The sequence below is a fragment of the Protobothrops mucrosquamatus genome, unplaced genomic scaffold, assembly GCF_001527695.2.
Source record: "Protobothrops mucrosquamatus isolate PMUCROS unplaced genomic scaffold, P.Mucros_1.0 scaffold2697, whole genome shotgun sequence".
NCBI lineage: Eukaryota > Metazoa > Chordata > Lepidosauria > Squamata > Viperidae > Protobothrops > Protobothrops mucrosquamatus.
Genome location: NW_015388743.1, coordinates 171,482 through 199,167, shown reverse-complemented (window position 1 = coordinate 199,167; position 27,686 = coordinate 171,482). Strand labels below are relative to the sequence as shown.

The following is a 27,686-nucleotide window of genomic DNA, read 5'->3' as shown; positions in this document are numbered from 1 at the left end:
ATTTACTTTTTATATCTACAGCAACATTTACAAACATACGGAAAAAACTTTTTGATTCAGCAAAGACATTGATTAAGAAAGACACTGGGCAAAAGAAAAAGACTAAAGTGGAAACTAAGAAAATAGATGATGGGATTTACCAGAGAGAATACTTTAAAAAGAAACATTTGTTTGAATATGGTTAAAGAAATAGAAAAGTTTTGGAATATATATGTCACTCTAAGAGGGATGAATTCTCTAAATATAATATAGTGTGCTTTCCCCCCTTTTTTTGTTCTCTTTCTTGATATGAGTAATATAAAAAAGTTGAAATGACTTAGATAAAAGAAATGTTTTAAATATTTAAATATGATTGAATTTAGGAAAATTATAATGGATAAAAATGTTTTGAATAAGAGTTAAAGGATAGATGACTAGATGTATTAAATGAAATGTTTAAAGATTAAACATATTTTAATTATGGTTAAAAAGAATAAGAAATTTAGGAAATAAATACATATTAGCTTAGGAGGGATATATATTTTAAGTAGTATGTTATTTTTTATGTTTCTTTACTCCTGCTTTTCTTTCTTTTTTTCTACTGTTTTATCTATTCCTTAAGAAATGTAAAAGTGTGAGATGGTTCATATGGAAAAATAGTTAAATTCTTAAATGTAATTAATTTTTGAGAAAATTTTAACCAGTAAGAATATCTAGAATTTGGTGGGAGAAACAAATTAAAATAAGGACTGTAACAGGATCTATGATAAGGCAATCAGAATGATTGGATAGAAAAGAAATATTATATTGATGTGACTATTATTTTTAGGACTATTGGGAAAATATATATTTAATTGTTGTCTATCAAAACAATAAGAATTGTATTAACTCAATGTTTGCAAAAGAGGATATTTTGGGAAAAGAGGAAATCAACTAAAACTATTATGTGAATTATGGATTATAGAAATCAGTTGTTAGTGATTGTTTTACAAATGTAACCCAGACAACACACTGTTCACCAATTATTAACTGATTTATGTTTTTTAAAAAATCAATAAAATATATTACAAAAAAAAGAAATGGAGGCAGAGGTCTATTTCAAGGCAGCAAACTGTCAAAGAAGAAAAGTATACATCAGCTGACTATGTGAAAGGCAGCCAAGAACAAGCACTGATGCAAGTTAAAAGTTGGAACTTGCTGAATATGCAAAATCAAAATATGAATATTGAAATAGTGTAATAAAAATATTCACAGAACTCTGGCAAGGGAAAAACATTGCATAGTCAATTTCTACAAAAGACTGGAATGCAAAGTAGATAAAAGATAAAACCTGGCAATAGCTTACAGTTGGAACATTAAAAAAAGATAGTGAAAGCTAGACTTTAGTTGGTCAAGACCAAGCTATTTGTACTAATGCAATTAAGGCTAGAACTTTAAAATTGTCAAATGATTCAAAATGCAGATTGTGCAAAGAAGCAGAGGAAACAGTAAATCACATATTCAGCTTGTGCAAGAAGATGCACAAACTATAAACAATAAACAATGACATGATGCAGTTGCCAAAAATAATTCATTGGAACACCTGTAAAAATTATCATGAGCCCAATACTGAAAAATTGTTGGGATCATAGAATTGGAAAAGTAGTTGAAAATGAGCAGGTCAAAATATTGTGCAAACTGATAAACTCTTGGCTTATAACACAGATTTAGCAGTGTTTGAAAATAAGAAAGTGTGGATAATTGATGTAGCAATACCAGGGGATAGTAGAATAGTAGACAAAGAACCTAACCCTAACCTTTAACACCATCAAACAACATCTTGAGAAGGATTCTTTAGGTGGACAAAATTGCCAAATCCAGTCTAAACCTCTGGCTGACTTTGCAACCAAACATAATAATAATAATTGCAAAAGGCGGATTTACTCAGAATCTCATCTTACATCTTGTGATGATACCTTTAACACCATCAAACATCAACATTTGCCTATTCCAGGTCCTTGGGAAGGACTCAATAGATTGATTAAAAATGCCAAATCCAGTTTGAACATCTGGCTGACTGTGCGATGAACCATAATAATAATAGCAACCCCAAAGAGGAAAGGCTGAAAGAAATATAAACATGATACTGCTAGAAAAATAGGCAAAACTCTGTTGTGCAATGTCTGTTCCCTGTTAAGCAGTTTGTTTGTTTGTTTTTTAAAAGAAACTGCAATGATATTTATTAAATTTATGTTCTGCATCTCTTGTCAAAGTTACTGCTGAATGACATATAATTATTTCACAGGAATGCAGTTAGAAACAGGTTTTATGACTTTAAGTCTGCTTTGTACTAATCCAGTGCCCCACTAGATGTATTTAATTGTATTTCCAGAATACCTTAAGCCCAAGTGTTTGCCTCTCTATAAATATCATGACAGCTGTTCTTGTAAGCCTTTGACAGATCAGATTGTGATAATGTTTCAGAGCATCAGTGTGTGATGTTTTGTTACTTATTTTAATTTCTAATGCCATATTTCACATTATTTGTTTTTCCAATGTCAGCTTGCACAAACATTTTTAAAACAATGTGTAAATTGTTATTTCTAAATCATTTGCATAAAAATACATTGACATGGAAACAAATGAAATGGGCTAAAAACAAGGGATAACAATAGAGAGTAATAAAACAGCAGGAGTGAACAGATACAAAAGTGTAATTAAAAACCCATAATGCGGGACTAAGTACCACCAAAAAACAGAAAATAAGTTACAAGGGTTAGGAGCTTTAAAATGTACTATATTTAAAACAAAGGAAGACAAGTCCAAATGTCAGGTAAAGTAGGGAGAGAAAAAAATATAACTTTATACAATGCGCATTTTCCCATTTTGTTAGGATTACAATAGCTTGTTGACACTGAAATTGTTGATAATTTTCTCTTCTGTGTGTATGTGAGAAAAAAGAAGAGATTTGTATTTATAGCCAACAGGGAAAAAAAATACAAAAATACCTTTCAGTGTTCTCTATCAAATTTTAGATAACTCATATGACTGATCATAATTTCAGGGAATGAAAAATCCTCCAGTTTCTTAATTTCTCAACACCTCTTCAACAGTGACAGGAGTGAAAAAGTTCACTAGAAAAAGCATGATCATTTGCTTTGGGATTTAAGTGAAGCAAACTTCCTGGAAATTTCAGGACCCTGAAGTCATTCCCACATAAACCTTAACCACCTTAACAACAAAAGAAGTCCTAAAAAAAATCACACTTGGCTCATGAGCATTTCTCCCAAATTCTCTTCTCCTTTGAAAGCATTTCTATAGGAAACGTTCTTTTATTATCTTGAATAAGACCTATAGAGGAACAAAAATGATATTTTTTTTATCACTCATTCACCTTAGGCAAGAGGAAATATAAAGAGCATAGGGAAAGCATTAAATTATTACAGATAGCTCATTTGTTCTGGGCTGCCTCTAACCTACACTATGCTTAATTCTATTGTACAATTTAGGGACAAGGAATCTACTAGATATTAGAACAGGTTGTTTGTCCAAATTGTCTAGGGGGCAGCAATTTGAGTTCCTACATGTAGCCCTTTTTTTTGGCAGCACAGAGTTGCTCAAAATTGGTGGCATCATAATTTTGAAATGAAAAACATTCAGAAACTTTGCTATAAACATAAAATCCCACAGTTTCTTAATTTCTTAAACTTAGTATAGTCCTAAATCTCAAGACATAGATTCTCAGACAATNCCGTCTGGTGCTGGCTTTCAAGAAGTTCCCATTAGTGGTTATCTGCTCTTTTACTTGGAAGTGGCAAGCACTGAATCCTGGTTCATCTGAATGGAAAACCTGAATTTTGGCACCCTATTTTTTCTCCCTTGAAAGTCCTATTTCCAAATTCACCAACTATACATGTATGCTGGGAACAGGAGATGTTATAAGTTTCCTCATATTGATTATTACATACCAAGGAACATAACACACACACACACACACACACACCAGTAGCTTTGGTCCAACAAGGCAAACGTGTTTTACTTAGATTTAATATTTTACATGTACTTAAACCCTAATTAGAAGGTATTTATTTCTCACATACCAATAAGATATAAATTATTTGAATGGATATATTTATAGACAGGTCCATACTCCATGAATCTAACTGGCTCAGTAACATCATATAGACTTCTTCCAGTTTGTGTATATCATAGGACTGCTTTGTAATCTGTACTCTAGATGAACAGAATTAGGTTTAAGAGTCAAGGTTTTGTTGTCTTAAGAGAATTGTCAAATGTATAAGTGCAAGCCTGCATACAAAGCCCAAGGACATGTTTAGCCTTTCTTAGGAAACCTGTACAAACACTTCATACAGGAAGCTTGATTTTATCCTGCTGCTCTGTGCCTTCTGGGGGACTGTAAGAAATACTTATGCAAGTTATTTTTCCTTCTGTTGAACTGCAGGTGGTGGAGGCGGCTGGAATGATAACACTTCCTTCCTCTGGTCGGGAAAATCCTTGCTGGAAGGCGCTACCGGAGGAAAATCCTGCCCCCAGGCCATGAAGAAGTGGGGGTGGGAGACAAGAGGGGGTTTCGGAGGGGGTGGAGGGGGGTGCTCCTCAGGTGGAGGAGGCGGAGGATATATAGGTAAAGTGGCTTTGTGTTCAAGGTGTCCCTTTCCCTCTCTTAGTGCTAATACTCAGCAAAATCTTTTCCTATAATTGACATATCTATATTTAAACTGACATGTCTGTATATTAATTTTTTCGTAATATTGCATATTTATACCGGGTGTCCAAGGATCTGCGTGGTTGTATTATACCAATTTATCCATTGCTGGATTTTAAATTCTGTAGATAACCTTGGCTAAAAGGGAAGAAGGACAGCTGTGACAAACTTCTGTTTTCCCAAAGGCAAAAGGATGTCACTTTTCACAGCTTGACACTAAGATGCTTCCGATTTCAAATTGTGCAATGAACATTGGAAAAAAATGGAAATCTACAAGAAATTATAGCTGATTGATTTCAACTGTACATTGTTAGGATCTGTACTGACAAACATTGACTTGGAAAAATTGTATGCAGACTTCTTGACCCCTGTATATATATTGCCTTTTAATACTATATGAATAATGTCAAATATATTTTAATAAAAAGCAGCCCAAAGAAAAATCAGCTTTTATGTGTACATTATGAAGGCTGGTGTATATCCCCATGGTTTGGATTGGGAGAAAGACATTTATTTGGCATTACTTTGTGACATCAAATTTCTGCAAATTACACTACTAGTATCTGTATCAAACTGCTAAAATACCCCTTGGCATTAGTACAAATCGAAATCTGTGGCACAGCCAATGTAGCAGAACATTTGACAGAAGTATTCAAATGCACCCTATTTGGTGAAAAGAAAGTTCTCATGAGGACATGCCATCAACCTTCAAGATTCTGCTCCAAATGTTTAAAAGATGGTGACATTTGCTTTTTGTTCCTTAATGTTACAAAAAAACAAATCAAACAAACCATTTAGTGGTATGGATGTGGTGGATTGCCTATAATCAGGAGAGATGTTACAACCCAAAAGATTTATCAACACTCTCTCATATGTACATACTTTCTTTTGGGAAAAAAATAGAATGATGTCTCCTGTATGAATATTTAAATTTACCAATGATTTAGTTATGTATTCTATTCTTGAAAGAGAACTGGGATTGGTTGAATGTTTGGTTGGTAGATTGATTGGCTTGAACAAGAATAAAATAGATAATGAGAAATGAATGCACAGTTTCTTAACCCAGTTTAACAATGGCTACCATTTCAGAATGATCTTATTCAGTGATGGGATTCAAATATGTGAACAACCAGTTCTCTGTGTGGATGCCACTTCCAGAAATCCATTCTAGTCCTGGGCAACAAAAAATTAGCTATCGGTTCTGCCAAACTGGTACAAATTATCTGAATCCCACCACTGATCTTATTTATCCATATTTTTCCATACTGGAGAGATTGTTGTAGATTGAATAAACTATTAAAAGAATAGTTATCTAATTATTACTATTTGCTGTGTATAGCATAACTTTTGCATATCATTCAAACGGCTATATAGAGATTATGTTATGCCTTTTTTTCTAATTTGTCGTTTTTGTGGCTGGGACTTGGCCGTAACATTCATTTACTTCATTAATAACTCAAAAGACTTGTTAAACCGAGATGCTGAATGTTAGAAGCTTAAAAAACCATTAAGCTGCAACCATATAGAATTTATTGGATATTTTGTCAGATGAATGATTTTTTCTTTGTTAGATGCTTTTTATTTTATAGTGTTGATCACTGGTATAATTTATTTACCTGCATTTGACAAATATGAAAAAGGTAGCCACGTGGCATGAAAAAATGTTTTGTGTCACCTGAAAGATGTATTGTGGCATAACGTTTAGAAGGTCAGACCACTTAATCAGATCTATCCCCACTGGTGATGAATAGGCAAAGCATGTTTGAAGTATAAACAAATTCTTCAAAATGGATAAGTACTTTCTATAGTATACAAACTGCTCTACATTTTATAGGGCTCCAAGTCTATAAAGCTGAATTTATACATTTATGCATTCCAATTTGCCATATCTATGTTTATTAAGTACAAGAATTTTATAAATGTATGGTAGACCAAAATGATCCTTCACTGAGTATTCAAAGTGAACAATCAAAAGAGAGTTACACAGAGGCCTTGACCTCATTTCTCTGTCACTGGAGAGGGAACTTGCAAACCTTCATGTACTTAGAATTCCTGATCACAAGAGGTTACTTAATATGATCATCTTAATTGAAATTGGAATAACCAAAGTGAATTGTCAAAACATCCCTTGACTTTTTTTCTGAGTGATATCATTTTTAATATGTGGTAACTTATGGCATCTAGTGATCTGTTATTATTATGCCATTGAACCATTATATCAATTGGATTTAATTCTATATTCATTTGCATTCAAAATATATTTTTATCTCTGGTACTAATTGGCCTTTTGGCCTCATTATTCCAAAAAATGGTGAGTTGTATTTTTTCAACATTCATGAAGATGTATTTATATCAGACTACCCACACAGAGCCCACACACTAAATTATGTTACAATATATTATTTAATCTTAAGGTGCCACAAGAAATTTTGTTGCTCTTTGATGTGCATTAGTGAAATCCATCCAAAAATATTTAAGATGTTTTCCATTTCTGTAGGTGGCAATGCAGCAGAACAAAATGACCCAGAGATGGATGGAGAGGATGGTGTATCCTTTATTAATAGCCAGTATGGTTCACTCTTTACTCCTGCTTTAAAAGGTATTTTCAGTTATTTATTTTATCACATATACAGATAGAATATCACCAGTATGTCTTCTGAAACAGCTTAAAAACATTCCACTTTAAATTAGGCATTGTAAAGATGTCTTAGGAAGGTATTAAGTTCTACATTTCTAGAGAACAATCTTTTCTAAAGCTCTCCAGATGTTTTGACTACAATTCCCCTAATACTGAATTATTATGCCCAGCAATTAGAACTATAGTTCTAACATAACTGGGGCAATGGCATGCTGGGAGAGTTATCTGCAACAGAGATTGGTAGAATCTGGAGCAATTCAAACCAAGTATCTTCCAGTAAAGGTGGGAAAAGGGATTGGGAGTAATTTTGCATTTCCTCTTCTTTATAGGTTCATTTGTAGCAAAATCTGTAGACAAAAGAATCACATGCAAATATAATTTGGGCATTAATCATGAGGAAGTATGTGCAAATAGTAATATTATACTACAACTGAAAATACAGGGCAGCTATTCCTGCTTACCACCACCACCCTGCCACTTCCAATAACTAACTAATAACTAAATAACGACCCTATCGGTTTTGTTGGTAGTTTTACAATTATTCTACTTACTGGTTTTTTGTTTAGTGTTACGAATCTTTGACCTATAGGTATTATACAAATCAATAATTCTTTCATCTACTCTCTAGTGTCAGAGGGGCATGGTGAAGTCAGCATTAAGCTATATTTGAACTGCAGTCATTGTGATCATGATATGTGCCACGCAGATTTGAAGACTCAGGAAATTGTTTGCATTTGTGGCTATGGATATGTGTTGGCTAATGATGGTGTCTCTTGCATAGGTAAGACATTGCATATGAACAGACGTTAATCTTTTGCTCTCTGACTATGTTGGACTACACCCAACCAGAACCCATTGCTGATTTTGGATTCCAATTACAGTGGCAAAACCAATTTTTAGGGCAGCTCATTGTGGAAGTTTAATTGATCATTTGTGCAATGATACTAATTCTAGATCTCTGGCAAATATTTAGATACCTACCTCCACATGGCACTACATTTTTAAATGTGCACATCCAAGATATCTTTTTTAACTAGTCCAAAAATATGTGGGTCCATGGTTTCCTACAAATAATGTGCAAACATTGTTTGAATGGGAAAATAACAGGAAGAAAAGTAGAAAACAACTAATGTGTTGTCATGTTTATATTCCAGATGAACTGATCCTGCCCACCAAGAATCCTCCTCTTTCTTTGGTCTTGTCAGTAGTGACTTCAGCTCTGGTTGCTGGTCTTATTCTAGCCTTCTCAGGGATTATGATAGGTGAGTTCTTTGTTCACTCCCAACATATAAATTACCCACATAACTCATTGACTGACTGACTGACTGACTGATTGATTGATTATGTGCCATCAAGTTGGTGTTGACTCTTAGTGACAACAATCTTCTCCAGGATGATCTGCCACTGTAATTAGTCCATCCATCTTTCTGCTGGACATCAACTTCTCTTTTCTTCTTTTCCCAAGATTATGGGCTACTCAAGGGAGACTTAGCATAGCACATTCACAATATGTAATTTGAGGCTAGACATTTTTATCTCAAGCAAGAATTTTACATTGAGTTTTTCTATGGTTCATTTGTTCGTTTTCTTTGCTATCTGTGATATTTTCAAGTGTCTTCTCCAACATCAAAATTTTAAAGTGTCAATGCTCTTTCCATTCTACTTTTACACAGTTCAATTCTGTAAAATATTGTATAATAGCCTGCACTCTGTTAAGTCTTCTTTCTCTGGTATTGTATATAGACTGACCTCTTCCAATCTGTTGCCTACTGTGTCATTGTCCACATTTGCTGGCATAATTAAGTCAGAACCTTTACTGGTTTTTCTTCCATTGCTTGCCATATTTTTTATAGATATTCTATCAATTCCTTTAGCCTTCTACCTTGTTAATGACTGGGATTCTGATCTAGCATCATCTTCTAGTGCTAGAGGTAAAAAAAGGAATATCTTCTAATATATCTTGGATATTGATATCTTTACTGTACAGAATTTCAGTAAACACCTTTCATCTTTGTTTGATCTAATTTAGAACAATTACCAATCTGTCCATTGGTATCCTTTAGTGTACCAATTCCAAGTTGGAACCTTCTGAGTTTGGAGATCTTTTGGAAGACTTTTCTTGTTTTTCCATGTCTGTTTCCATCTTGAATGTCTTTACAGATGACATTGTAATACTGTTTCTTACTTCTTATAACAGCACTCTGAAATTCTTTTTTCCTTTCTAAGATTTTTGTCTTTCTTGTCTTTGGCTTCTCTTTTCTCCTTGGCAATTCCCATTGTCTGTTCTGACATGCTGTATGCTTTCTTCTGTTTCTTGATCTTTGGCAGTCTCTCGTTCATCCTTAATAACTGCTTTGATTTCATTCCATAGTTCCTATCAATGAGGTTTCCTATCAATGAGGTTCAGGACTACAAAACGCTTCCTGTTGTTCTCCTTGAAAATGGTGAGTATCTTAGTCAAGCTCATATCATGGAAACTGTCTGGCTTTGTTCTACTACTTTATCTTGACTTGGAACACCCACATGTTTCTCAGTTAGTTCCTAGCCACAACATTGCTATTATAACTGAGTCTTTCTATCTCTTTGTATTAATAATATAATCAGATTTTTGTATAGTCCATCTGGTGACGGTCATGTATGTAAGCATTATTTTGGTTGTTTCAAGAACTGTTAGCAATAAAGAAACTAATAAGTCAGACTGATAAGTCATTCTCCTACTTTTTGTCTGTTTCCTAGGCTATATAGTCCAACTATGTTTTCTTCCTTACTATTTCTAACTTTGGATTTCAGTCTCCAACCATAAGGAGACATCTTGCTTGCATATGTTCTGTTGATTCTAGCTTAAACTTGACCATAGAATTCATCAACCTCCTCTTCTTCTGCATCAGTGGTTGGGGCATAAACGTGGATAATCAATATATGCCAAATCTAATTGATATTATTTGGGCATTGACTGCATTGTACCATGTACTGCCTTTGTTATATCTTTCTGGACCATGAAAGTGGTGCTGATCCTTCTTTGTTTTTCATATCCTGAGAAATAAACAATATTAACTTCTGACCGAAAGTATCCAGTTACAATCCATTTCAATTAGTTAACACCTAAGATGACAGTCTCTGATAGATTCATTTCATCTTCCTTTGTGCAGAGTTTTCCCACATTCAACTTCCTTACATTCCACAATTCCACTGTGATTTCACATTTGCAGCTTCAGATATTTTTCTACATGCAACATCAGCAACTAGACATCCCTAAAGCTTTACTATAACTGCATAAGCACCATTATTACTCTGAAAGATTCTCAGTTGTTAATCAGTAATACCAGCTGACTTGAGGGGCCCATCATTTGGCACTATATTGTAAGTTATTTTATTTTGTATATCTGTATGATTTTACTGACCAAATACAGGAGTGGTTTATAATAGCCTTCTCCTGCGCTGTATGCAATGGATGCCTTTGCCATTGTAACTAAATAATCATAACCTGATTTAACTAGTCAGATGGGATGATATTTATAGCTTGGGTGATCTGCTGGGAGAAAATATATACACTTGGCATACATTTCTGGTGTTCTCTGCTTATTCCTTCCTGGAATATACACATACCCTTACCCAGGGCTTTTTTTTGTCATAGAACGCCCAGAACGGAGTTCCGGCACCTTTTTTGGATGGAACCTTGTAGGGTAGGCAAGGCGGGTTGTATGACGTGTGTGAGTTCCGGCACCTTTTTTTTTTCTTTCTTTTTTTTACCAAAACAGCACTGCCCCTACCACAATAGGGCAGCATAGCAGGACTTGAGGAGGCAGAGACATTTTCTGATATGTATCAACTGTGTAACCTGGTGCCCTCAAGGCAAACTAGGAATATGGGTATGCTTGGTGATATTTCTGTCACTATGATCCTAATACATTTCAATGGCCACAAGGTTGGGAAGGCTGCTTAATTGACTAAATTACATGAAAAGTATTTATTTCAATTATCTTAAATATTGATGCAAGTTAGATGCCATTGCATCTGCTCTTTGGAACATCTTACCCTCCAGAGTGAGGTCATCTCCAACTCTCCTTACCTTCCATAAGAGCTTAAAGACCTGGCTCGGCCAGTTGACTAGGGGCTCCAATGGAGGGGTTTCACAATAAATTCCACCCCCCTTCTCATTATACTCCCTCTCTCCTCATCTTTTTAGCTGGGTTGATTTTTATAATATTGTATTTATATTATTCAGTTTTATACAGGTCTATATTTTAATATTGTAACTCTGCTCAGAGTTACAGTGCACTAAGATAGGCGGCTAATGAATTTTACAAATAAATAAATAAGTAGAAGCAGATTGTTTTCAGGAAGATTCAACCATGTTTGCCATTTATTCTAGGATGCTGCCTTATACCGAAATAAATCAGTACTATAAGTATCAATGTAATTATTTACATAATCAGGGAATTCTTAATCATATGGATTAAGTGAGCAGGGTCCGTAAGATTATCTGGGACACTACACACCCTCTTCACAACCTGTTTTCCTTGTTACCTTCTGGAAGGAGACTTCGTGGTATCCGAAGCAGAACATCCAGATTCAGCCAGAGTTTCATTCCATACAGCATTAACCTTGCGAACTCTCAAGCTTCCTCCTTCCGTTATATATTCAAGATGGACAATATTTAATATTTATTTGCTACATATATGTAGGGATGTGGGTCTATACATATGTTGTTCATAGTATGTTTAGGTGTGTGTCATGTATGAGTTTCACTTTGAGAGCGGGCAACTAAATTTCATTTTTGATGTGTGCCATTGTGCCCACAGTATAAAAATGACAATAAAGGTTATCTTATCTTATCTATCCAGGACTTCTTGTTTACAATGCATATGTTCTACCACTGATCCATGGCTCTTCTGGTGTCATATATAGAAAATTCAATAGTCAGCAGGCTTTTAAATGAGACTGATAACATATGCATTATTTCTTTGGCAGGCACCATATTATTCATGCAATACATTCAGTAAGCTATTTGATGTGTTTATGTATGAGCTATGTTCCTGATTTCATGTCAGCTAAAAAGTAATTTTAGGAATGTAGGATAGAAGCAGCAGCAGCATCGTTGACAATAAAATTGTGAATAACGGTCTTAAAACCCTTCAGATATATTCTTCACTGTGATCCTTATAAAATTATGCAGAACTGGCCATCTCTGTAATTCTTATTATTGTGGTTGGGAAGGTGATAATAAGCAATAAAGATTTGAGTAGGATCATCTTATGAATTCATTAGAGAGGCAAGATTCAAACCTGGAAAAACATGGTCTTGTTACTTTGGACCACAGAATATGATTCCAGGACTAGATCATGCCTGTGACCTGCTAGATAGTTATTTCTTCTCCAAACAGCCAATAGATTAGATGTAAATTTCTGGAGTCAGAGCAAATACAATAATTAATAGATACATTTTAATTACCTTTTTAGAAATTAAAAAACCCACTATTGTGTGTGTGCAGATTGGTATATTTTCTAGCTACTTCCCCCTCACTTCCCAAAGACATTAACTTCTTATACTCTCATTACAAGATTTTGAATGAATATTTTATTTGACTTTTAAAAGCCATCATCCTGTGTGGGAGAAATTATAATTGGTTTCTCAAATCCTGTCCTACATCTTGCACATAACCTAATAATTTATCTGTTGAAACAGAAATAATGTCACTGCAGCAAAATCTACAATACAGCACAGGGTTAAACTTCCCAGAATCAAGAATGTGCTGTGGGAAATTTTGTGCCCAGTTCCAATTACTCTTTTAAAGTAACTTTTTACATGTCCAATTAATTTTGATCTACACTCTACCTCTCCACCATTCCTACCCCCATATACAGCATGTATTGCTCCCACGGGATTTTGAAAGGTTAGAACAGAGACTAGCTGAAGTCTGAAGTCCATATAAAGTTATTTATTTCCTTAAAAAAAGTCTTAAGAGCTTTGCAAAATAATATTGGAAAACTAGCAATGAAAATGGGGTCTAATATATAATATTAAAAAATATGAACGTTCTTTACACATACGTCCTTAGTTTCTGTTTTGTATGTATGAATCATCTCAAAGTTCAGATGAGAAAATACTTATGAAAATTGTAGAATGGGGTTCGAATCCTTGCAGATATTGTCTGCTCTCAGGAAGCAGGAATACCATTTCAGCAGGGTAAAATGTTTTTTAGGAAAGGACATGGTTTATTCATCCTGCAACAGATTTGCATCTTTTAAAGGCTCTTTTATTATTCAGAAGAGATCAAGTTTAGAATTTTAGTGATAGTTAATATCTCCTATTAGCCTGATAAACATATAAAGCTATCCAGGGCCCAATGCAATTTTGAGATAATCTTGGGAATAATCTTTAAATAATGGGAATGAAAAGCATTAACATTTTTAACAGCACTGTAAGACAGACAGACAGCATCATCTTGTCCTAAGCACTCCAGGACTGCATACAGGTACTCCTCAACTTATGACCACAATTGAGCCCAAAATTTCTGTGGTTACATGAGACATTTGTTAAGTGAGTTTTGACCCATTTTACGACCTTTATGGCACAATTGTTAGGCGAATCACTGCAATTGATAAGTTAGTAACCTGGTTGTTAAGTGAACCTGGATTCCCCATTGACTTTGCTTGTCAGAAGGTCACAAAAGTTGATCACATGACCTTGGGCACAGCAACAGTCATAAATATGCCAAGCATCTGAATTTTGATCACATGATCATGAGGATGCTACAAAGGTTGTAATTGTGAAAAACGGTCATAAGTCACATTTTTCAGTGCTGTTATTACTTTGAACGGTCACTAAATGAACTGTTGTAAGTCGAGGACTACCTATATAGTAAATAATTATTAAAGAAGGTAAATGAGTCTCCCACTTCCTGGGTTTGGAGCTGCTGACAGCAGTAGATTCCTTTGGAGAATAAAAACCAAAACTAAAGTTTTCAGGCCCTCCTAGGAAAAAAAATACAGAACAGAACAGAATACTAGATCATATTTAAAAAGAAATGACTAGCTGGACCTCTGAGGATCAGAGAAATAACAAGGAAAATAATTGTAGTAGTTGGTAGCTGTGCAACTTGATATAGACCAACTAGACAGGCTGACTTATGAAATATGCTCTTTTGAGAGTATAAATCAGAACAATTGCAAAGATACTTCAAGATAATTTTAAGGTATCCCTTCCTCCTCTAACTTCTGGGTGCAAACAATATGACCAATAACAACATCCTCTCTTACTTTAAAATGTTAGAAAGAAAGCTGACTCTGTCAATAAATAGTTCCACATTATTACTCATTGGTTAGATACAAATGAATCCTAATTGTGGACCCAACACCATGTGAGGATTCTTTGCTTTCCAAGGACTGGACATACCACAACATAGCAAATCTGAACATAAGTGCTTTATTGCAACACACATCTTCCCCAGCAACAGGCTATTGCTCTGGGTCAACCCCACCTTCCAGACCAGGTAATGTTGCCACAAAAATACGCCTTTAATACTCCGTCCTTTGTACTCAGTCTTTTAATACTCAATTCAAAGAAAAATCTTAAATTCTACAAAGCAGCATACAATGTTTGCCTTTTTCCAAAAAATTTTGTACTACTTGGGTTGAAGTGCTGTTTCAGTGTAGTTACTCCTTTTCTCATTGCTACTAAGCTCCTGGCAAAGTTCCAAGCTCCAGGCCGGACTCCCACCAGAATGTCCTGCTCATCATAGCTTGTGGTCCAGGCAGTTAAATGAGTTCTCTTGCCTGCTTGTAACAGCTGCCAATCTCCAGACATTGCCTCCATTTCCCACCTCTGGAGATAACCATTTACTTTGCTCATCATTTTTCCTCCTACACCCATCCTTCTCTCCACTCTGTCTTAGCATTTGCTTTTGTATGCTAAAAGCCTGAGTTTAGTGAGGCTGCCTCTGGACATCAGCATATTCTTGGAAAAAAATCAAGGAGTGTTGCTCATTTACCACAGGCAGCTGCAAAACCAGCTTTGATGCTTGGGAGTAATGGGTTAGGTTATGAGTGAAGGTGTCAATGCAAGAGGGAAGAGTTTCTGCATGAATGCAGCTCATTTTCAAAAGAGCAAACAGCAGCCCCAACTTGACTCCCTCACAGGGAGGGAGGGGTCTGTAAAGGGCAGCAAAGGTAATAAGGAGAATTATAAAGGGAGACTGAAGTAACATGAAATATTTAGCCTTGATAAAAGAAGGCTATGGACAAATATGAATGTACTCCTCAAATACCTGAGGATATGATACAAAGATCTATTCATTATATTTGTTTCTTTCCAGACAGAGATCTCTATCAGATCTGTCATCAGATCTGTCAGAGTATAGCACAAAAAATACTACAGGAAGTTATGTACCAGTTAAAAGTCAAAAATATTCCTTATAGTAAGAGCAGTTTTATTGTAAGAGCTATTACTAAGACAGATTATGAATTCTTCTACATAGGAAGCATTCAAAAGACATTGGATGGCTATCTGGTCAGAGATGCTTTAATTTGAATTTCTGCATCAAGCAGGGGGTAAGATTCAATGACATAAATTTTCCCATATAACTCTGTGTTGTCCTTGCAATATCTCAACCAACTCTGTGTTGGGTGTCCTTGCAGATAACTGTTGGATCCAAGTTTGAGACAAACATTTCCCTAAAACAATACTTTTAGCAAATTGTCAGCCTTTCCCAGTAGTGTTTTCAAGAAATTGCAATACTGTTTCCTCTAGCATCTTGTCATTCTGAGCTGGAGACAAAGAAGCCTTCCAACTTTTCTGTTTCTGGAAGGACTGTCACTAAAAGATAGCATTTAGTATCTGAAGCTTCAAGGGGTTCCGGTTGGTAAGAAATTCTGAAGCACCTTGGACATCTTTCTCCCATTTGATTAGGTACATTGAGGGGCTGGCGATAGAGGCAGTTTTTATTTCCATTATAATCATGATAAGTTGGTGGCTCACTGGTGAATGTTGATAGTAAGCTATTGAAGATCGCAAATCTTCACAATTGCAGAAATCATGTACAAATTCTGGATTGGTCAGCTCTGTATAAATGGTTACAAGTCTGTACTAATGCCAAACCCATTATTTCACTGGACAGTGCTCCACTTAAAACCTTTTACTTTATTCGCAATATCTCACAAATAGTTATTGATGAGTACATTGCCTTATTCTATAAGTCTCACTCTTCCCTGTCACTCTTGCAGTCAATCTGAACAACACAATCCCCATGTATCTTTGTGTGCTTTTAACCTTATGGCATTTCTCAATCCCATTCCTGATTCTCTTACTTTTCTAGTGTATCGGCGGAAACACCAAGAGCTGCAAGCTGTGCAGATGGAGTTACAGAGCCCTGAGTACAAGCTGAGCAAGCTGCGCACTTCCACAATTATGACAGACTATAACCCCAATTACTGCTTTGCAGGAAAAACTACTTCCATTAGTGACCTCAAAGAGGTGCCCCGGAAAAATATTTCTTTGATAAGGTAAAGCAATCTTCCTGGTTTCTTTATGCTCACATCTAGACTGCTAGAAGTATGGGCACACCAATTCACATGTGCACCTTTTGCTTGGTCTCAGAAGTCACACAATAATCCTCAGGCTTCCAAAATTGTACTTCTCAAATGAAGTGGAGAATAATTGAAATCTTAATTTCTAGTCAGATCTAGCAGTTCTTAAGTTTGACCGTTAAATCTCTTTCCTGTGATTGAGTGAAAAGGCCATCTTTTCTAGGAGTTGAAGTCCACTCATTTTAAAGACAGTGAGATTCAGAAACACGGTTTCAGTTTAATATATTAGTGGTTGCTGCAAGGTCATTTTGATTTGCAAACTTGCAGGATAATGATGCCTAATTGCTGGCATGCTGTATGGCCCTAATTCACTAAGAAAGGAAAACATCAACAACCAAACTCAAAACCTTAATCAAATGTCTAGAAAGTATAATATAATTCAAGCAACGCTCCTAATGTATTGTATCTATACAGGAGAGGCATGAAGGACAAAGCAAAACCTTTACCATATGGCTTATATGATTCTGGATGGAGACGCTTACATAGTACAATATACAGATACATGTCAAATTCGCGACATCACGTGACGTCGCGCGATGTATCGCAGCTTTTTCCTCATTGCCGGCAATGGGGTGGGCGCAGTTTCATCGTGACATGTCCAGCCCGTGGACAGGCAGTTTGACACCCCTACTGTATAAGAAGAACCCTACTGGCAGAGTCCAGCCATCTCTTCCCACAAAGCTTATTAGAGGTCTGTGAATTTCACAAGCAAGACATACATCCAATAGGACTCTGCCAATTGTGTTCCACAGCAAATAATATATAGATAACTTATAGCCATGTCACTATGTCTTACAAAGACAAACCAGACAATGCTTCCTCTCTAAAGATATCCTGTGGAGACTGATTTTGACTACAGCTGCTATCTTTTCCAGATGGGGTTTACTATTTTTCCCTCTTGTTTACCATTTAATTTTTCACCTGAAATTCCTAGTATTTGTTCTAAGGGCACAATCCAGATATTTATCATTTAAATGTGCAATCCATCTACCCAGTCAGATCACTTGACTATTTAGTTCAGTATTGAATATTCTGGCAGCTAGGGACATAGACAGATTTATTTTCTCAGAAAACATATCCGAGTCACTTTCCACTGAAGCTGCTAGTGTCACATCCATCAGGACAACTTCTCTGCCACTAACCTGGATTTATTTCAAAGCAAGTATCTTAAGCAGATGAGAAGCCTGAAGGATTTATATTGAGAAAATATAGCAAAGGGAAAGGCGTTCTTACAAAAATAACCATCCTTTAATACTGCTCCATTTGGACTCCTCGGAAGATGCTATAAAGTTTTTAAAAATCTGGTAGGAAATGCCTATCACACACACACACACACACACACACACCATATTGATATGCATATACACGTACATGGATATACGATGGGGCAGAATCATAGGTCAAATTGTTTCTTTTGATTTTCAGGGTAACTTGCTAATGAAGACAGGTGTTATCCTACTTTCTGCCATTGATATCCTACGTTAAATAGTTAGTAAATGCCACAGGATGTACAGAATTATAAAGCTTCTGCCTCTTCCATTTGAACTGTGTTTAGCTTCCTACCCCTCAAGACCACTGACCTTAACAATTATCCTCCTTATTTTGCTCTTACAGCCAGCATGCACAACGTAAGCTGGTAGTTTTCTTAGGAAAAATCAACTATGGTGTTTTTCACCTTGTGAGAAATTGCATTCTGAAAGTATGCAATGTTTTAGGAATAAAAGTATCACTGTTTAAACTTAAAACGTAATCAAAAATTGAAAAGAATTGAAGAAGTAAGCCTCTTGATAGCCTTGTCATTCCATTATTGGGTATTGATTTTATAAGTTCTAGTTATAAAATTCTGCAAGATAAGCTATGAGGCTCAGAAAAACCCTCCCCTTCTTCTCCCCTCTTTACATTAGTATGTGGAATAAAAAATGCTTGGTTTTTTTTTTAATGTTGTGTTTTCCCAAAGTTGCTTTTCTTGGAAGGGGGCTATCTGTGATGTTCTGTTTTTTCAGTTTCTTACTGTTTCCTGCCATTTTGAAGAGTGATTTTTATTCTCTCCTATCTGTATACAACCAGCCAAGCTTACAATTCCTACACAAGTGGAGAGAACTCGCTTTTCCCTTTAAATACTCTACAAGCAGCTCCACGTATTTAAAAAAAAAACTGCCTAAAAAAGTTTGCAGATGTTTCAACTCAACAATCCCTCAACCATATTATGCTTCTGAACCTATAACTACCTCTTGGGATTTGGTTGCTACTGCCACATAGAATATTTTTTTTACATCTTTATTAATTGCATCCTGGAATGAACAGTGACTGAAAATCTGTATAATGAGCACACAGGAGAAAATATATAATAGAAAAGTGTATGGTTTATTTATTAGTTCACTGTTTTTCAATTTTCCTAAATAATTAACCCTCCAATCCTCTTTATGAAACTTGGGCAGTGTCTACAGCAATGATGTTTAGGCCCAGAGTTAATCTGCAGTAAATCTTACCTCTAATATAAAATTATTTATTTCCACTTTAAGGGCCTAAAGGCTAATATTACAACTAGAAGACAGTAGTTAGCAATTGCAAGAGCAGCTGACACAGAGATCAATGTGGTCATTTGGATGGATGACATATGTCAGGAGAGACACAGGGGGGATTTGATTTGGTTCATGTTTCTGTGCCACTGAGCACCATTTTTAATACAAGCGATTGTAGTTTCAATCTGAATATCTGGGTAGGGAATTAATGGCACTGGATGAAAGGACTGCATAATACAGTTTCCATCTGATCCAAACTTCTTTCCTATCTTCCCCTTGATCCTTAATATGAATGCCATATTAAGCTTCAAGGCTGAACAAAAGATAATACTTTGAGACATCTCTTTGCTCATGTTGCTATTATCCTATAAAGTCACTCCTATTTGGTTCCATCTTCTTTTCAAGATCTTCTTGAAGATAGTGAGGTTCAAAATTAGGTTAAACATTTAGGCTTATATACCACCCCACAGCATTTAGGCTTATATATCACTCCATAGCAGTTAGGCTTATATATCACCTCATAGCCGTTAGGCTTATATACTACCCCATAGCACTTTACAGCACTCTCTGAGTGGTTTATCTGAAGAAGCATTATTTGCATATTTCCCCCAACAATCTGGGTCCTCATTTTGCTGAACACAGAAGGATGGATGGCTGAGTCAACCTTGAACTCTGTCAAGATTGAACTTCTGGCTGTGAGCAGAGTTTGCCTGCAATACTGCACCTTAACCAACATTAATAAGATCAACTGCATTCTACTTATTTATTATATTGTTGAAATGGCTCCTGGATGGAACTACTGACAAGATATGTTGTTATGAAGCATATTATAAAAAAAAGAATCAGGTTTTAGATGTCACAAGATTTGGGGGTTGTGTGGTTGACATTGCTAACATTGCTTGCTGCTTTGTTTTTCTTAGGTTGCAAAAAAACTAGTACACCTACCTCTTTTGGAAACTATGGCATTCTAGTTCTCCTTTTTCCACTCAATTCACTGGAGGCAGTAAAAATAATGAACTAGAACCGGAATATAATTATTGACTACATGAGAGTCAATAAACTGGCACTCACAGTTTCACAATATTTTTAGGTATTTCCAAGAGTGCCTTCTAAACAGCCTGGGTTGGCATGCCAACTCGTATCCATTGCGTTTGTAATGTAGCTTCTATTACCCTGATTTTCTAACTTCTAAATTTTAGAATTATAGAATAAGATACCATAAAGTAATATATTATCCATGGGGGTTCTTTTACATATAATGTGAAAACTGCAATTATTGTAGATAACTGGGAAATAGGCAGTTCTCCTGTGTTTAAAATATATGTGCTGTCTTGGTTCCTGCTTATTTCAGGATCCAGACTATGGGTTCTTATCTTTCAAGATATGCATAACTTGAAAGAATAACAAGATGTAACATAACATTTCAGGGGAAAAGATTCTAACCTAGTTGACATCCTGCTGTGCTAGGATTTTTTTTTTAACTTGCAATGATGTTTTTTCTCCATAGAATATTTAAAAATTGAACTCCCTTATAGGCATGTGAATGAAATTCATTCTAGCATAGAAAACCATGACTGAGTCTCATCCATTTTAAACCTGAAAAAAGCAAACCTAGCTATTTCATACTTGATAAGGTTTACATAAATCTTGTTCTCTATTATCAAAAAATGTTGTTCTTGTATATAACAGCTGCTGGTACTACAAATGACAGAAGAAAGACTGGCAGTGGTATGACTATGTGGGTCTAGTGAAATTGGCTCCTTTTTTAAAATATCTCCCCCGTAGCTCCTATATCCAATAGTAAGACTGCATTAAGAAATATTTCACTATTTACCTAATAGTTCGATGCAGTTAATAAAACACCAAGACTTTTCCATTTGAACATTCTAGTATATATTTAAGAATGTATATTGTAAGAATTGTGCCTTTGGGTTATGTCAAAATCATCTTCCCTTTTCTGATCTTGTCAGGGGTCTAGGCCATGGAGCTTTTGGGGAAGTGTATGAAGGTCAGGTGATTGGGATCCCCACTGACCCCACTCCTCTTCAAGTGGCTGTAAAAGTAAGTTTTGGTGAGACAAATCTGCCTCATGGGACATATCTCGTCAAAGAAAGGACTATGGTTGAGTTCATTTTTTAGTTTCTCTGAAGGAAAAATGGTGAATGTATTCCTGATTATGGACACGGTGGTATGAAGAGAAGCAACCTAGAACTAAGGAGAAATTTCCTGACAGTTAGAACAATTAACCAGTGGAACAACCTGCCTCCAGAAGCGGTGAATGCTCCAACACTGGAGGTTTTTAAGAAGAGACTGGACAGCCATTTGTCCGAAATGGTATAGGGTTTCTTGCCTGAGCAGGGGGTTGGACTAGATGACCTCCAAGATCCCTTCCAACTTTACTATTATTATTAAATCCAGAATTGTCACTCAGATTATTATTGCTGAAGGTCATAAAAGTTATTAATTTTCGTTCACAAGCATGTTTTTGCAATTCTGGTTCTTTTAAATATAACTGATCCCAAGCAAGAAATACTTTTGATTGTGTTCTCCTCTCTAGTGTCCTCCAGATGTATTGTCATTGTGACTCTCATAACTTCTGTATCAGTGGCTATTGTCCATGGTGGTTGGGAATTATGACCATTTAATCTAGCACCTATAGAACTATCATTTGGGAAGCTGGCTCAGACTTTTTCTATTCAACATCCTTATCCTGTCACAGTTCACCACCCTATGTTGTTACTGATGTGTGAACAGAAAGCTGACATTTTTCTCAAAGTAGTAGAGTGATGGAAGAAAATGTTTGTGGTTATTACTTTCTGAGACATATATATTAAATCCAGATTTCTTTCTGATAATATGCTTTCTCAACTTGGAGATTGCAAATGGTGTTGAACTGCATTTCTCATCATTCCACCCAGACTCTAGTAAATAGTCAAGTTTCTATATAGAATTTATATAGGGAGTTTCTATAAATAATTTCTAATAGAGAGTTTCTAAAGATTTAGGTATCTTTTAAATGGCTTAGAATTGTCTTTGGAAAGGTGGCATCTAAAAAACTTTCCACATGAAAGAAATTTCACTTTCCTTTTTTCTTGACTAGACATTACCAGAGGTTTGCTCAGAGCAAGATGAGTTGGATTTCCTGATGGAAGCTCTTATAATAAGGTATGTTAATTCAAATTGATTGCCTGCTTTTCTACCTTAAACACACATTTACCAATATTAAAAGCACTGGTCATTTTTACTCTCCAGCCTTTATTATTATTATTTATTATTATTATTTATTTAATTTATATCCCGCCCTTCTCCTTACGGACTCAGGGCGGCTGACAGCCTTATAAAACAGATACAACAATAAAAATACTCAGTTTAAAACCTAATTAAAAAGAAATATTTACTTAATTCATCTGTATAAATATTTAATATTTATACAGATGAATCACACATAATGCAATAAAATTGACCAAAGCAATTGCATTTCCCTTATTTTCTTCAAACTTTACCATCTGCCTATAGGATAGTCCTCTATCAGGACTATCATTCATAAGAGATGGGGCTAAGATTATCTCCTAAGAATAACACTGAGATTAGCTTAAAATCTCAGCTTTCCTGGTTTGCTAAAGAGTCTATCAAGATTACAAGGAATACTTGAAATACTCAGCATAGTAAAGAATAACATTTTTGCACAGTGAATATTCGATTTCAGTGATAGTGATAATTTTGTAATTACCACCAAAATATTTTAAGACTAACTTTATTCACTATTACCCCAAAGAAGAAGGAACAAAGTAGCTGGAAATTATAGATAAACTGTTAAGCTGTTCGTTTCTTTCTTTCTTTCTTTCTTTCTTTCTTTCTTTCTTTCTTTCTTTCTTTCTTTCTTTCTTTCTTTCTTTCTTTCTTGGAGGGGGAGAAAATTGTTATTTTATTTTATTATTATTTTCCATATAAAAATTCACTGACCAAATTATTATTATTTGGCTTGCAATATTCTTCTATAGTCCAATCCAACAGCAGTTTTCTTTTGACCACCAGACTACATTGATCTGGCTTAACACAAATATTGATCTGCAATTTTATAATGTCCACTGTGGCCAAATGTGATGGGCATTGAAGTCCAATGCACCAGGAGAGAAAGAGAGCTAAAAAAAACCCCACAAGCTCAATCTGTGTCTTTTGCATTAAAAGCTTTTTTCCCCTCAATCTTCCTTGCAGCAAGTTCAATCACCAGAATATTGTACGCTGCATTGGAGTGAGCTTACAAGCTCTGCCTCGCTTTATTTTGCTGGAGCTTATGGCTGGAGGAGACTTGAAATCTTTCCTGAGGGAGACACGACCAAAGCCGGTGAGAAAAAAATTATAGTTCAGTGTAGTCTCAGCTTCCAGTTCACCTTGAAAGTTTTACCTAACTTAAATATAGCCTAGTTCTTTTTGCTAATGTTCCAATATTTGCTTTTAAAAGCTGCAGTGCATTACAAGAATTTTTAGTACTTTGACAGATTAAATTGAGCAGGTCTTATGTTGCTGATTAGGGAACTGAACAATAGATTGATTAAGTGAACAATTCACCAGCAATTACTCTGGAGGAAAGTTGATTTAGCATATATTTAGGAGCAAAGTTTTGCACATAAAGTGAACCAACTCTAACTCTGCTACAGTTGGCATATTGCTGATTCAAAGACTAGCCTGCACTAAAAGAGAGGGCACTATTACTACTCTATAAGAGGAATGTTATATAATTCAAGGGACTGTTCTTCAAGTGTGCAACTCTACAAGAATTCTACAGATTCCAGAATTCTTAGCCAGCATGGGGGACAAATTCAGCATTGACAAAGGGAATTCTGGGAAATAATGGAGGGCAGTAGGCTAGTGAAGGTTACTTTATCAGTTATATCAATTAGACATTGTTTTCATGTTTGCCAAGTAGGATGAAAGACTACTTAAAGTAGACTACTACTGGTGATTCCAAAGAAATAATTCTATGTGCCTTGAACATTGAAGATACATGGGATTATTTCTCATGCTTAACAAAACAACATTGCTGAAATAAAATCAAGACGGTATAATTCCATTATTATGGTTGAAGTGCCACTTCGGCATTTGTGTTGCTGTTCCCTCACCTCCACTGAAAAATGTGCTATAAGATGCCAAGATATCTGAAGATTTGTTGTCTGTGTTAATAACATAGTAATATGAGATTTTTAAGTTAATATACTCTAGTGTCTTTCCCACTACTGACCAGCACCTTCTATATATATGTAATTTTGGTTTTCCATGGAAACCCAACTCTTCCAGAAATCTTTGAAGAATTATATCATTGGTTAATTGTTTTGTTGCTGCTTTTGCTGCTGTTAGTGGTGTTGGTTGATGGTGGTGATGATATTTTGATTTTATTCAATATTACTTTATATATTATGCTGTGTGATATATATTTTTGTACCATTGGCATTTTGTTATAATGTACACTGTGTGGTTAAATCAGTGGCATAGCCTCTCTTTGAAAACTTGGGATAAAGGAGCAAGCACAACTTCTGTAGGTAATTAGTTCCCGTGTCTTACATTCAACTGGATTCTACTTCCTGTAACTTAAATCCATTATTTTGTGTCTTGCACTTTTGGTGGTAAAGAAGAGGTCTTGATCTTCTGTGCATCATCCTTTCAGGTATTGAAGTGTGCTATTACATCCAGCTCAGTCATTTTTTTCTCAAGGTTAAACTTTCCCAGTTCTTTTGCTTCTTAGTTTCTAGTTTTTCAGGGCATTTCTAATTTTGCTAGTTCACAAGACAAAAAAACAAAGAAAACATACTCATTTCATTGTGAGTGAAATATTCTTTAAATGATCACTTTCACCTCAAACTTGGCCTATGAACAAGAAAACCAGAAGAAATGAATTCTCATGCACACAGGTTTTAATGAAAGCATAAGGGCATTGTATACACAGGGAAGAGAGAGAGATCTATGAATACCGTTAATGGCATAGACCAGAGCAGGCAATCTTTCTGCAACTGTTGAAAGCAATTTTCCACTAAGGAATGTGGCATCAGTATCACTACAGAAGACAGAACTCCTTGGAAGAGGAGAGATAGCCAAGAGTCTGCAACCAGAAATAGAGATCAGAAAGTGTTTACAGGAGATTTTCAAGGGAGCTGAGTGAGAGATGAGAGCAGGGGAAGGAACACTGAAATAATCATAACAATTAAACCTAGTTTAATAATCATTACAAACCCAGACAGGTGAATGTGTGAAGGTTGTACAGAGGGTGACTTGCTTCCCTGGTGTGAAGGTTGCTGACATCAAGCATCATCTAGATAAGCTATGGATAATGCACAGAAGGTAGTGATAATGGTCCACATTGGTATCAGTGATGTTAGAAAATATGATTGGTCAGTTTTGCAAAGCAAATTACACTACTGAGTAGAAGAGCGAAGCTCAGAATTGTCTATACAGCATTATCAGAAATGCAAATTCCATGGATCTCAATGCATGCATGTAATGATAGTGCCAGGTAGAAGGGTTGAGATTTGTTAGGCACTGGGAAACTTTTTGACACAAACCAAATGTCTAAAAGAGACCTACTTCCACATGAACCAAAATAAAACCAAATTGCTCGTACATAACATCAGAGATATACTAAAGCAGATTTTAGATACATCTCTGGGAAAAGGCTAATAGATGATGGATTTGTTTTTATTCAAAAAGGTGGAGATTTTTCAGAAAATACTTTAAGGTGTAAAGTCAATACTGAACATAAGTTAATGGATGGATATGACAAGAGATGAAAAGAAGACCAAAAGGATCATAGCACATTTGAAAACAACAACAACTTGGTATATAGGTGTCCACACCAATGCTAAAAGCCTCTGAGCCACAGTCAAATTATGCATTGTTAAGAAAAAGTTCTGTTTAAGATGCTCATATGTAAATCTAGAATTAGAATGTTGGCATGGGCATTGGCATCATTTTATTTTTAGGAGACTTAGAGCTTTTTAAAAATAAAATAGACTTTTTAAGCCTAATTTTCCTTCCATTTAATCATGTCCAATTTTTGAAGACTACCTGGACAAGTTCATGCAGTTTTCCAGGCAACGTTTTTCAGAAGTGGTTTGCCATTGCTTCCTTTCTAGGGCTAAGAGAAAGTGACTGGCTCAATGTCACCCAACTGATTTCATGCTAAGGCAGGACGAGAACTCACAGTCTCCCAGTTTATAGCATGATGCCTTACCCACTACAGTATGCTTTATTTTCATATAATTTCTCTTTAAACAAAGATTTTGCTTTTAAATGCTGGTGGCATGATTTTTAATAGCTCTCTCATGGCTACAAAAGAAGCTGAATGCTGCCTACCCTTGTGATAAACTAAAAGCTTACTCAAACCATGCTTTATTTGTTTTGGGTTTTTTTTAGCTAGACTTACTATTTTTCTTTCAGTTCTTCCAAGTCCATTTCAATTTAATTCAGAACATTTTTAATGGAAAGATCTTATTCCTGCAAGAATATGATACTAATAGAGGTATAAATACACGACTGTTCATATCCTCGGAACTGAAATGAACAGAAGCTCAGAACATAAAACTATCTCCTAAGCAGTTAAAAGCTTTCTGTGCATTAGAAAAACAATCGGGAGAAGTTTGGCGAAGAAAAGCATTAATTTCCCTCCGTTGTGTTGTGCAGCTTGGTGCTCAGAGCAGTGATTATACTGAACAATGGAATCAATTTGTTTTGCAGTCACCTTTTACAAAGTTTGACCTAACAAGGGAAGGTGTTACTTTAACTCTTCCCAGCCTATTCCTGCAAATGGCGGCTACATTCTTTCTAGCTGACTGCCTCATTCTTTCATCTGAGTGAAGTAAGAGCAGCCAAGAACTGGAAAATGAATTTCCTCAGCATTTCAAGGCTATCCCTGCACTCTGCCTCTCTCTACAAAATGGGTGCAAACGCTTCACATCTCAAACAAATTACTCTGTTAAATTGCCCTTGGTGGAGAAAGAGCTTCTACTTCAACAGACATAAAATAAAAGGCAGTACAAGAGGTTTTCCTTTTCCCTTAAACCAAACTGTGACAAAAGCTTTGCATAAAATGTTAAATAAAACATATATAGTCTATTTTCAATCACCACCACCACCACCACCCACAAAGGTCTGCTGTGCTGCCTCGTCATGGCAAAGGAGGGGGGGTGTTCCTGGGAGGGATGAGCAAAGAAGATCTGGAGGGTATGTCAACTGTATATTTCTCAGCAAGGTCGCCCAATGTATCAAGG

The 27,686-nt window shown here is 35.6% G+C and overlaps 1 protein-coding gene across 1 annotated transcript in view; it reads left to right on the top strand.

The window, feature by feature from the left end:
- ALK (ALK receptor tyrosine kinase) overlaps nucleotides 1-27,686 on the top strand; it is a 155,852-nt gene that overhangs the window by 114,335 nt on the left and 13,831 nt on the right. Inside the window, exons 11-18 of the mRNA XM_029286012.1 lie at nucleotides 4,421-4,603; nucleotides 7,182-7,283; nucleotides 7,951-8,103; nucleotides 8,477-8,584; nucleotides 16,636-16,822; nucleotides 21,399-21,489; nucleotides 22,529-22,593; nucleotides 23,644-23,773. Coding sequence (XP_029141845.1) covers nucleotides 4,421-4,603; nucleotides 7,182-7,283; nucleotides 7,951-8,103; nucleotides 8,477-8,584; nucleotides 16,636-16,822; nucleotides 21,399-21,489; nucleotides 22,529-22,593; nucleotides 23,644-23,773 — 1,019 coding nt within the window. The remainder of the gene's footprint in view (nucleotides 1-4,420; nucleotides 4,604-7,181; nucleotides 7,284-7,950; nucleotides 8,104-8,476; nucleotides 8,585-16,635; nucleotides 16,823-21,398; nucleotides 21,490-22,528; nucleotides 22,594-23,643; nucleotides 23,774-27,686) is intronic.